This window comes from Haemaphysalis longicornis, unplaced genomic scaffold (assembly GCF_048455015.1).
Source record: "Haemaphysalis longicornis isolate Haplotype H1 unplaced genomic scaffold, Haemaphysalis longicornis Haplotype H1 scaffold_4, whole genome shotgun sequence".
Lineage (NCBI taxonomy): Eukaryota > Metazoa > Arthropoda > Arachnida > Ixodida > Ixodidae > Haemaphysalis > Haemaphysalis longicornis.
In genome coordinates, this window is record NW_027526361.1 from 223,805,866 (window position 1) to 223,818,873 (window position 13,008).

General features: G+C 48.8%; 1 protein-coding gene across 1 annotated transcript in view; it reads right to left on the minus strand.

The window, feature by feature from the left end:
- LOC144179654 (nephrin-like) overlaps positions 1-13,008 on the minus strand; it is an 81,514-nt gene that overhangs the window by 36,403 nt on the left and 32,103 nt on the right. Inside the window, exons 3-8 of the mRNA XM_077708092.1 lie at positions 11,816-11,937; positions 11,406-11,463; positions 9,635-9,787; positions 8,067-8,234; positions 6,031-6,321; positions 2,425-2,639 (exon numbers count right to left, since the gene is read on the minus strand). Coding sequence (XP_077564218.1) covers positions 2,425-2,639; positions 6,031-6,321; positions 8,067-8,234; positions 9,635-9,787; positions 11,406-11,463; positions 11,816-11,937 — 1,007 coding nt within the window. The remainder of the gene's footprint in view (positions 1-2,424; positions 2,640-6,030; positions 6,322-8,066; positions 8,235-9,634; positions 9,788-11,405; positions 11,464-11,815; positions 11,938-13,008) is intronic.

Below are 13,008 nucleotides of genomic sequence, written 5' to 3' on the forward strand. Positions count from 1 at the left end.
CCCACCTCCACCATTAATCAAACAAGTTTATTGGTGTTCTTCAGAATAATATTGCATAGTAGGCGCGCAAGTTGAGAGGTTCGTTTCTGTGAGATATCACGCCTCAATACTAGTTATCCGCGCTCTGGGGAAGCAAAAGCCATTAGGAGTAATGCTATACGGGCAGGGCGACATTTGGCGCTGAATTAAACGTGAGCTCTGAGAGTTCTGGAAGCTATTCTTTTCGCAGTTTTGGTACTCAGGTTAAAACCTGTCAATGTTGAAAATGTCTCGTTTGAAAATAAACCTGAAATTAAACCCCAGAAATTTACTTAGCTGTTGTAACCAGCTGTCTATTCGTGTCAAACCGAGAAAAACGTCTTGGCCAATCCTTAATCGGATGTGTTGCCCCGACACGTTCCGTTGCTGTAACACTTCACCTACCTATAACCATATTCACGGTAGACTAAAAGCGCGTTAAATTTTATTTAACTGTGACTACTTCTTATTCTCAAGAAAGGACAACCTGCCAAGCATACACATCTGTACCGTCTCTCCCTCTGCGTCTTTCCTGATTATACCATCTCTCCCTCTCAGCTAGGTATCGGCGCTAGCGCTGATTCGTCTCCGTTTGCTTGGTACATGTCACGTGATCTCCGTCTACCATGACCTGTGTAGTAAAGTAGGCAATCGTCGTACAGAGCAGGACGTAGCCCTCTCGCGTGCTGCCTAAACTTCTCTCCCGTCAAAACCATGTCCGGGATTTGGAACATGTCTTACGAGACAGAGAGTTTTAACGGTAATCCAGTGCCAACGGCACTCACGATAAGTTCGTTTTCTATGCAGGAATACGGGAGTTTGCATGGTCAAGTGGCCAATTAGGCGAGCATCGGGTCGCTCATTTTACAGTTGTCAGCACGGACTTGCGCGTGAGGCTTTAACAGCAGCGCCACCCAATGCTCAACAACCATCCTAAAAGCTAATGATGTTAAAACGGCCGAAACGCCCTTGACCTCAGCTCCAAAGTTTAGATCAGGCCCTACGTGAAAATGCTATACTGCTAAAATCTGCACAATACGTCCTGAACACAAATTTCTGACCTTTGCACAAAAAGTCTTCAAAACATTCAAGGAAATGGTGGTTGGGAGCTAAATGGCCAAGTTAATCTCGTTAAAATGGATCAATTTGCTCTTAAATCCACCGGTAATGATTGCGGCTTGAACATGCCGCTTGGAAAGGAAGCGCATTTGTTCGTGCATGCCAAGTAATGATTGTTCACAGACACACGTGAATATCTTCGAAATTGTTAATACGCACGCAGGCCAAAAGTTCTACACTCCAGTATCTACTGCAAGCCAGAAATCGAAAAGCTCTCTTATCATACTTGGATGCAGTGATCGTTTTTAATAGGAAGAAAGTTTTTGTTCGCGCATTAATATTCACAACATATGAATGCGAAATCCCCATTAGCCCTCACACTGTCGATACTCCTACCCCCACACTCATAGCACACTTCTCGATGAATAGCGGTCTTGCGCGACTAGTCTAAAGCTGCGAGTCTGCTCCCATGGCCATGCAATGCTATGTGCCGAGAACCCCTCCGTTTGAACAGCGTCTAGCTTGCATTGAAGCCTGAAAGCGTTTGCCTGAATAATTGGAGGCACAAATCCAACTTGTCGTCTTCAACCCCCCTACCCAGAGCTCCAGTACCACCTCCCCACCGCTGCCTCTAAGTGGGCCTTGTTACAAAATGTGATCTGGTTGGGAAGAAAACGACATCGAAGCAAAGGGCGAGCAGGCCCTGCACGGGCAACGACGCTACTGGGTCCGAATTCTCTAAAAAAACGGGCGTGGCTTCGAAGGGACGGGGTAGCGCCATGCAAATGCATGTGTTCTGGGGTCGGGGCCGTCGCTTTGAGGAGCTGTGCAATGAGTGTGAGCATGAGAAAAGCACTGTGGCAGGGGAGCGAAGCGACATAGCTGAGCACTGCGGCAAGGGCGCCAGGCGACAAGTGAAACGACGGGGGGCAGTGGGTGTCACTTCGCGCCCTTGCCACAGTGCTTTTCTCAGGCTCACACTCGTTGCAAAGCTCCTCAAAGCGACGGCCCCGACCCCAGAACACATGCATTTGCATGGCGCTACCCCGTTGCTTCGAAGCCACGCCCCGTCGCTTCAGAGAATTCGTCCCCTGGCATCCTCACTCTCATCCGAATTACGCTAGCCGCTCAAAGCTCACCGGTAAACCCGATTTCCTCTAACTCATGTGTGCTTCCTGGTTTTCAACAGGCCTAAAGCATTTCTTTCTAGAAGTATTCCTCCTCCTCCTTGTTATGTTTTGGTGAGCTGATAGTTATTTTAAAGGCAGAAAGTTTTTTTGTTTCAACTAGCACCACCACCTCCTTCCTGGTGACAGCCAGCATGGCCGGACAGAGGTGCAGGCGTACCTGCCTTGTCAACGTGATTGTCAGGTTGGAAGACGTGATCCAGCCGTTCTTGTTCTGCACCGTCGACTGGTCAGAGGCCGGCTGCACGGCTCGCCCATCCAGTCTCCAGGACACTTCGGCCGCCGGGTTGCTAGGCGCTGTGGTGCACGTGACAGTGACCAGGTCCCCCGCCTTGGCTTCCTTGGGGGCCGTCATAAAGACGCGCGCGGGAGGAACTGCGTCGCCGTGGCAATGTGGGGCATGCGGAGCGTTATGCGTCGCGAGATAAGGTCTTGCGCAAAGCTAAGTTCGCAAGGCTGTCTGAGGCGCTGCAATTACACAACGTACGAGCGACCGAGAAGGACACATGGCATGCTCTTGTCCTTCGGACTTCCGCGTTTCGTCTCCCGTGCGCTCATTTTTCCCTTTCCATCGAAAAATTCCGGTAGCAACTGGATTAGCAAGTTTCAATAAAGTTGAATTTTGTGGCGTGCGCACATTTTTCGCAAGAGACATTTTGGAGCGAGGCTTTCCAAATCAGTGCTCTGGGGGGAACTTTTTTAAGTGCAGCAGCGTTCGTTCAAATCAGTGCCCACGTTTTCTTGGCCATGGGAGTTGAAATGTATATTTTGCGGTTGTGTAAAATGTCCTTCAGCATGTTAGATATCTTCATTACTGTGTCAATACGGGCACAGTACGATAACATCAAGATAACATCACAATTATATCAATACGATAACATCACGATGTTATCGCATATCAGGGCTACTTTCAAAAAGAGAAAAGAACAAATGTTCGGCGGTATTTTTCCTTCGTGATCACTCCTATAGCGTACATTCATGGACAAATGAAACGCGACCACGAAAATATGAAGCGTAACACACAAAAAGCACGATTTGTTTCCATGAAAGCCAAATTTACGCATGGCTTAATCAGAGTAACATAGTTAGGAAATGTGGCTTTCCAAACATGACAATAGCGCGCCAATATTTTACCACCATGAACAGTATTTTTCAATTTTGGGTGTTCTCGTTGATATTATTGTGTTGGCATTTTAACACTAGGGCTGTTTAAGCGTCAACTTCCGCCGTGGAGCGTTACCAGAAAACTCAGCCCAGCCGAGGGCACTTGAACGTGCGCCTCGTGAGTAACGCCTGGCGTCGTCCAGGCTTGCGCGTGGGCTTGCATCACGTGAGAAGCTCGCAAAAAAATACCAAGAAAAGTACCAAGATCACATAAGCCTGCGCCTCGTGAGGAGCGCCCGGCGTCGGCCAGCTCGACCTTGGAGAACACTTTGCATAACGTTCCTGGCACGACCTCTCGCGTGCTGTTCTCCTCTCCAGTTCACGTGCCTTCAAGCCTAAAGTAGAGAGCACAGACGCCGAGTTTGCTAAGCCGGTCACCGCGGGTTCCAGTGCGTGCTAACGCGGTCCACTTTGGGAGAGACGTGAAAGCCTGCGGACAAAACGATCCGGGCCAGCCAGTCATGGAGAACTTTTAGCGGCAAATTCGGAAATCCTTGTGATGTGCAACAGAAGGGTCTCCAATGAACGGAGAGGGGCCGCCAGCCCTGCTTTTTCTCCAGCCTGGCACCCCTAGTGCAAGCTGTGCCATTTTTTTTTTTTTTTTCATTTCTCCATGGCTGTACACGCATGGCGTGGCATACCTTTGCTCAACAAGTAAAGGACTGAGCATGCCAGGGGAAGATCGTTGAAACGGAGTATCTAACTGGGCGCAGGCTAGCTAAGGAAATGCAGTGATCGGGAAAACGTATTGCTGGCTTATAGCCAGTCTAGGCCCTACCAGTAGTGGTTGACGGAAGTGTAAGCTGGATAAGTGTAATTGCTTCTCTACACTGCTTCTCATAACTGCATAGATGCGGGACCACTGGTTTTCTCGCGCCACGCAAAAGTGCACGGCGATATCAAAGTCGTTTTCCTGGACGATATGTACACGCAGATCACAAATTTTGTCGTTGATTACAGCAGCCCAAGTGCCAATACTATCGCACGCTCAGGTCCGATAAGTCGTACGTAATAGTAGCACACTCATTATTTTGTGCCCTCCGTAAGCAGCGTGCAGTCATGTTCCAGCGTTTGATATACAATTTTGAGAAATTTCAAGCAAAATGTTTCTTTGACGCTTTTGCAGTGAGCAACAAGACAGGCGGGCTTCTACCAACACTCGGGTTTGCGAACTATTACTACCGATTTTACACTCAAAACTGATAACTGAGTTCGCCAACAGTTCATTTTACAGCATGCCTGAAGCACACTGGGCGCTAATTGTTATTAACAATCCACCCACACCAGCGCGTCTAACTCAGTGACATGTTCTACGGTAGCCGGTCGAAAGCAAAATGGCCGCGTATCTGCTTGCTTCGCTACAAATGTCTTCGAAAGACGATAGTCTTCTGCCCCCCCCGCCCCCCTGCTTGCGTTTTCTGAGCATGTCTTCGCGTCTACACTTGGCACTTCATGACCACTACCATGGCCGCTGAAGGGGGGGAAACCACGTGACCTGGCGCCGTCCTTTCCAGCGCACCATCGTAGATACTGCTCGTGATACTGGTGGCACCATCTGGCACTGTCCCTGGGAAACACACGACCTTGCGCACACAGGGCCACTGCCAGGTGGCTGCACCGTATACGCGGCGGAGAGCTCTGCGTTTCGCATTCCAGTAACTAATATTTCGCTTGACGTCGCAGCCCAAAAAGACTCGCGCCTTTAAAGTGAAGCGTCCATGTGTCTTTAATAAAGGAACACTGCAAATATCACTTATGCACTGATGTGGTGCCCCAGATAGGCGTTATGCTTTGCTTTTTGCTCAAGAATGTCGAGAAGTATGCACACTCTCACCGGATCTAGGTGTTTAAAATGGCTTTGGCAATATAAGCGTCGCGTTCAACAAGTGCTTAGCTTTGGCCGGGTGGCTGAATCGACACAGACAGACAGACAGACAGACAGACAGACAGATGAATATTTCTGAGTTCAAGTATCCGAAGACATACTATCGTCTATAAAAGCCACAATACGCGTTGGGGCCTTTTGGTTCCGCCTTTCAAGTGGAGGGGAAACGTTTTTCCAAGTCTTTAACGCCTATTGTCGCTTTTCTTCAACCAGCCACCGTACAATGACGCGGTTAGTCAGACGCAGTGATGCGGGCGGGATGTTGACCACAACGCAGCGCCCACTGAGCTGCGCACACTTTGTGAGATAAACCATAGTTTAACATCTCTGGCACCTTTCCTGCCTTGAAAGGGTATCAAACGGCCGGCACTCAAAGCGATTCCTTAGAACATGTCGCTATGTACCCTTATAACCTGTATGCCGCAATGTTTGTTATATTGTTAGCATGAATATCATATCTTGGTACCGTGTATCTATCACTATCAATGTACGGTACAGAAGAATCTGCATCCTGTTAAAGCTGAACACGTAAAGCCAGCATCTCAGCATCAAATCAAAGAATTCTGACAAGCTATTATGCTGGACATTTTTTCCTAAATAGACCAAATATTCCGCACTGCCACTGCTCTAAAATTTGCTGCATAAGATGCCTTCTTAAAGGTTGCATCGTGAAGCCTAATGGCGGTCCGTTCTCCAGGAGCTGATGCTGCCACTCACAGAGGACGCTGAGGGTGACGGATGCCTGCGAAGGCTGCACGGTGACGACGTTGCTGGCCTCGCAACGGTACACGGCGTTGTTGTCGGCCGCCCCTACCGCGAACGTGTAGGCGCTGGTTGCCTCGCGGGAGGCCGCCTTGTAGCGTGCCCGCAGCGGCCGGCCGTCGCGGCTCCAGGTGAGTGAGGCCGGGGGATTGCCTCCGCGAGAGATGCAGGCCAGCGTCAGGGTGTCGCCCACCTGGACGATGTCGCCCTCGTGGTAGCCCTCGATCTCGGGGGCTCCTGGAGGGTCTGTGAGAGGTGCAAAGGGCGCGTCAAAAGTCCTAATCTGTCATCCCACTCCAGAAGGCATAATGCCCTAAGATTTACTGTAAGCACGCGACAGCTGGAGGTTGGCGCTAAATGATCTCAAGTTGGATGCAGAGAGTCCACACAAGATGGTACCCGAAGTCTTGTTACATCACTCAATGAACTCCATGCGTTGCCTTCTCACTTGTTTTAGCCTGTAAGTGGTAGCTCAGTATAATAAGGATATGCCCAATGACGCAGCGCGTATGGCTGTGTTTTATGAATGTTTCCGAAAGAGTCCATAGAGTTTCCAGTACTAAGGGTTTATATTCTGTTGCTTCTTGGCCCATCATTGGGTGAAAACGAGGGACTTCTGGATATGCTTACTTTGACCGCACACCCATCGTTCTGAGGTGGCTTAAAAGAGTCATTGGTGTTAAAGATAGCGACAGGTGAGCATGTTTAACGTTCAATGTGAACAGGAGCTTTCGTGCAAGGGTGTGTTACGGTATACCCTTTCCTTGAGTTTTCACTAAGCGGTGTAGGCGGTTAAAAAACGAGTTCTTTCATATTCTCCCCATAGCTCATGGTTTCTCAAAGTGGGTTCCGCGGAACCTAGGGGTTCCGCAGGACCCTCCTCAGGGTTCCGCGAGCCACTGATAAATTTTCCCTGGTTCCGCAGTCTCAAAGTCTTATATGGTGAACTTGAGGTGCGATCGATCTAAGGAACCTCCATTACTCACGCCCGAGTGTCAGTAAGCACATCTCGGCGCATAACAGAAACGCGCGAGCTGCGCAATAAATCTCGCCAGCAGCTTGTAGCCCGCCAGACTCCGAAAATGGGCCACGTGGTTAAACTATTGCACTTGAATCTCGGCCTTATATTACCCCCATGTGCATTTCTCCTGTTTGGAGATAGGTGCCGCTAGCGTACGCATTCGCGTAAAGTCTACGGGGGAAAAACGATACCCTTGCTTGCTTTTGAATTTATTGAACGTTAATGTGGCATGAACGGAATGAAAAACGGCGGGAGGGGGGGGGGGGTTCCTTGGCACTTAACGAAACTTAGCAGGGTTCCCTCGGACCAACATGCCTGAGAACCCCTGCCATAGCTAATGAACTAAGACTACGTGTAATTATTATTATTGGCGCGGTTGTTACATAATTGTATCAGAGTTTTGTCCGTAGGAGATGTGTTAGGCCTAACCAAAGTAGTTACCGGACCCTACAGCTCCGGTAACGACGCGGTCAGTTCTACTGCCCCACAACACTTGTGTCAAAGCGCCGGTTTACAGCTCAGTTTTCGCGTTTTTTTTGTAAACTTAGAAAACCAGTATAAATGAAATCCCTTTGGAATCGCACAAAACCGCTAAGATTGCAACAGTTATTCATTCTAGAAACCATCTAGTCGTGCTAACATCGGTGTCTCGTGCCTCCGTGCCATAGCACGTCCCGGTATTTCAAAATGCATAAAAAATGCCAGGTACTCTCAACTTGCTGGAATACGCAACAAAACAAAAGGTGCACACATTAATTATGTGCGTAGCAGTATATTTCCCAAGCAGAATGTCTGCAAAACTGGTACGCAAAGTATAGCAAGCCGGTCTCCCAAGCCGACGCCGGGGCAAACCAAAGTTCCCTTGGAAACGTAAACAACTTCCTGGCATGCGGCTCCAATCAGAAAGCATGCTAGGGCTCGGCTGGTGTGCAAAATATATAAAAGATCCTTGTCATTTTTCGCCACTCACACAGTACGCTGACGGTGACGGACGCCTGCAGAGGTGCCTCGAGCGCCGGGTGCGTCGCCTCACAAGCGTACACGGCGTGATTGTCGTCCAACTTCGGATAGAGCGTGATCGAGCTGTACACCGAGAATAGCTTGTCCCCCGAGGCGTTCTGTCTCGTCAGGGCCTTTTCTGGAGGGGCAAACACAATAGGAGCGTTTTGAAAGGGATGGGCCTAAAGGCTGGGTGTTTCTGGGAAGGCTGTTTTCTTTATCTTAAATGTCATAACGAAATTTGGCTGTAAATGCAAGGCACTATGCTATTTGAAATTGGGAAGCCAAAACCAAAAATACCACTCCTACACTGGCGCCCGCCACTTGTAGTTCAACGCATGCGTTACGGCGTAGTCAGTCAGTTTTCACCGAAGCCGTGCTGCGCTAAACATCACCTGTTTTAATAGACTGCCCGCTGTGCATAAGCGTTAGACGCCGGTTCTGACAGAAGTACCAAAAATAATAGAACTAATATTAAAGCTGAATATTAAATGTTAACACAAAGTGAATATACTTATCAGAAGCAGCACTGCATTGGTGATACAAAAATGTCACCATTACTGTCATCTTCGTGACTGTCGGCCGTTTCGGTAGCGGTAGCCTGATCTAGAATCACTTGTACCAAGGGATCACCAGCTTCTTTTCCAATGCATAGAACTGAAGACGTGTAAGATGAAGTTCCACTTTGCATCTAAGTATGACAAATTAAGCTGTGTATTTGTTACATTATTTAAAAGGTTTTCTTTAAACCGAAATATCTCAGAGCGATTTCGAAGGTATGGCGAAAAGCTAACGCAGCGCTAACCGGTATTTAATCTGTGCCGAACGCTGGGTGTATTGCTATAAATTTGCAATCACAAAATGCACAAAACCACACGGGCGATAGCCGGCAATAATACACCGCTGCGGTTTTGCTCTGGCCACCCTTCATACGTGTGGATTTATGCGCTGTTTGGATTCATTTTCCCGGCATCTTAAAGGGCAGCGCAAAGGCCCCGTGCGACAGTAGAGCAGAGCCAATATCGACGCCAAAGTGCCGACGCCGAAAACTTGTTGACGTCTTTCAATATACGCTTCACATCTAAAACTCAAACACAACAAGAAGTAGCCTTTGGCGCCTACCGAAAAAAAGAGCATCCTGCGTTGTGATGAGTCAGCGGGGCACATGCGTTCTTGCCTTCCTCGCTGTTCACGCAGTTTTGCTGAAGAAAATATCGCCCATTGCGATAACCTCGGTGCGCGCAAATCACATCATGCAGGTGGATTTACGGCGATAATAGTGCACACGCAAGGGTGGGAGAAAAAAGCGTGAGCTGTGTCCACAATTGTCGAAGCAGCCGGAACGGCAAACGTCTTTATATGTTACTTTCAAGCTCTGGCTAGGTAACGGCTATTTCAGCAAGGCTTACAAAAAACTTTTTTTTTTCTTTTTTCTGGGAACAAGGTCCCTTCAACAACAATTCCTCGTGATGCCTAATAGCATTTCCACAACATTAGGTGCGGCCGGATAGCTTCTTTTTTGTACATATAGCGGTATACCTTGGGCGATTGGGAGGGCGTTCCGCAGCCACCTGATGTCGGCTGCTGGCTTGGTGTTGCGCACCCAGCAGGCGATGACCAGGCTCTCCGCTTCGCGCACCTCGACCACGCTGCCGTTGCCTCGGTGTCGAAGCTCGATCTCCTTCGTCGGCACTTTTTGGATTGCCGGCAGACCAAAGTGAATCAATACCACCTTGTTCGACTCAGAAGCCCCGAATCAGTAAAGGCGGAAACTAAGTTCGGTGAATAGCCGCTATGCTAATTTGGGCGAGTTCCTAATGCTTTGGGCAGCCACGACGGAGGCCACGACGTACACCCAAAGAGAATCGTACGAGAATGCTGCGCTCCCATTCCTGACTCCACTAACACCATCGAAAGCTTAACGTTATGCTACGACTTAATTATGTCGCCAGTGGCACGAGCAATATTCGAACCTAATTGTTTACCTCGGAGAGAAAGAACACAAGCACCGTCATTTAGATTAGAAAACCTCCTGTCATTACCATTTTAAATGCACAGCGAATTCTCCTATCCAACCTGTACTGCAAATCCGAAATGCTTAGTTGTCTAAACAGAATATTGAACCAAAGTTACGAGCATTGCGCTTGAATTCGTACAGACTGGTTTAGCGTTATGTGAAATATAATACGACTCTGCTAAATGGAATACATGGTAACACTGGAATGGCTTTTGTATGTCACAAACCAGTGTAAAAGAAAAATCGTGCGTTTTTCATAAGGCCTAAATATTTAGGGAAGGCTCTCAGTCATCGTCAAGAAACGGGTCATTCTCGAGCATCCTGCACCTGATTTACCTTCAGGAGCTCTGTTTGTATAAAAAGTTCGAGGTTAAAATTATATGACAATGCACAGCATCGGTGTGACCACAGAAACAAACTTACGAGCTAAAATTTAACGTCACTCAATGAAGTGAACACCATGCATATCAATCAGTCATGGAAATGTGTTCCGGCATGCACGCTTTATCTTTTGTTAGCCCGCTTGGGCTGTATTGCTCGGCTATAATCCAAAATGACGCCTGCACGATAATATTGCTAAACCAAAATTCACGCTCCGATTCTCATGCAGACAGGCCCCTCGCTCACCGGCCCACGCTTGTCTCCGGTCCGCGCAGGGGTTTAGCAAAAAAAGAAACGAAAAGCTCCAGCGCTGTCGTCAAGCACTACCGCACATTTAAAACAGAACTCCAGCGCTAATGCTAAATGTGAAAAGACACCCTGCTTCGGAGAGGTCACCACGGCCGCCGCATTTTTTAGAAGCCATTATGGATAATTGGAGACATGGCTACGAGTTTGCCAGTTCTTCTCCAGACGAATCACAGATCCCGCCACCACTGCCTCGAGTCGATGACGAAGAGCTGGTGGAAGTCTACAACGTTGACGATGACTTTGCACCCACCACTCGCCGCGAAGAAGACGACGACCGCTTCGATACACACGACGACGATTATTAGCACCGTAACTATGCAAATAAACAATGATACTGAAACACAACTACTTGTCCAGCAGTGCTCACCTACAACAGCTTCCCATTTAAGTCTTGCGCGCGAGTGCAAGGTTCCCTGAAATATTTTGATACTAGTTGGCACAATGGGCTGGAGCGCGGGGAGGGGGGGGGGGGGTGTTTGCGTATTGCTAGAGAAAACAATACCAGAGGTAGTCCAGAGGATTTCATATTTCGTGGCAGTCATCCCACGTTGATTAATCGTGCATTGAACTGGTTCCAGGGAGAAATTCGCGTAATAAACTCACCAAGCACTGTGAGTCGAGCTGCCGTCCATATTGCATGGTTCTTGTGTGCCGGTCCAACCTGTGTACGGGCCAATATATCGGTGTACATATTACTGCAACAGCAATTGTGCGATGGCCATTAGAAAAAGAGTTCCTGGGTGTGTTTAATATTTGCGTACTTGTTCTTTTACATTTTCCAAGGAACATTTTCACGAATGAAGTGGCTCGGTACAGAAGGCAGAGTTCCCCTTACAGTAAAATTCGGCCACCTTGACTTCGTTGACCAAAGCCTGTGAGCATTATGCGTTCATGAAGGTTAATAATGAGGCCCCGTGTAGTATGTGCTCACCTGACCCAGCGTCGTGCACAGGAGCTCTACCTATCTTGTCTGCGAGGTTTTTTAAATAGCAGGGAGAAAAGGCGTTTCTAACCTGACACTGATATTCCGCTTCGTCTTCCATCTGGACGTTTGTGATTCGCAGGTTGTAGACACCGCGCTGATTGTCGACGATCATTGTGTACCGGGGATAGCCAGGTATGGACGGGTCGAAACCTGCGATAGGTGAATGGCTAGTGACTACGCCGTCTCGATTAGGCCTATAGGTGACATAGTGCGCGTAAAAGCTAGAAACAACTGTTTTCTAAAAATGAGCGCGAAACAACGACGTCCTCTTTAAATTTAAATGTATGCTTTATCTTCAAGCTACAAACATGCGCGCGCACAAATAAATCAGTGGGCCGATGGTGGTGGTGGTGGTGGTGGTGGTGGTTGTTGTGGGATCAGGCGGCGTTAGCCTGGCTGGATATGCCGGCCATTGCTCCGCCCAAGCTCCTCCTAATTAGCCAAAGGTAGTGTCCTTTTACCACAAGTTTGCCAGCTCCGTCTCCTCAAGGAAGCTCAGGAGAACCATTAATATGGTGTCGGATTACGTAGCGAAGCTGTTTATTTCATTAGGTTACACACATTCAAGAAGCAAACCACGACTGGCCGGTCTCAGTCCCAATTAGTGTACGAAACTTCTGCGCCTTGTGATCCGGCGATGCCAACGTAATTCATGGCGGGAGCGGCTATGTCCCGTTCAGCGCCACCCATTCCCCCTCCCTCGCGTTTCCACTGCTGCTGCGGCACGCCCCCTTCCCGGCTCTAATGCAGCGCTGCGTGCCGATGCCGTACTCATTTCGCCCTCTTCCGCACATTGGGGTCGGCCACGCCCTCCTTCCCTACCAGGATTTCTCCACGCACACACAGACCGGCTCGGGCACACCCCGCCCGCTGGAAACATTCGTGGGGGCGCATACAGGGGCTCATGGGGGAAAGAAAAGCTTAGGAGAGGTCCTGACGACACCCCTACTAAAACTGCAAATGCCTTTTTACTGCGATGCAGTGTACCTCTACCATCCAAGCAAATCTTCGTGGCGACTGGCCGTACTTTGGGGGACTGGCCGTACCGGTAAAGATTATGGTTGCGTAAGCTACTCCGAGTGCAAAAGCACCCAGTAGCATAGAAATCACATTGTGACGTCACCACGCGCTCACGTATAAAAAAGGGAGACCGGTGTAGCACCTCATTCAGTTCATTCCAGGCTACCTTGGGTAGATCACGGAAAGTAAAGACGCCAGATG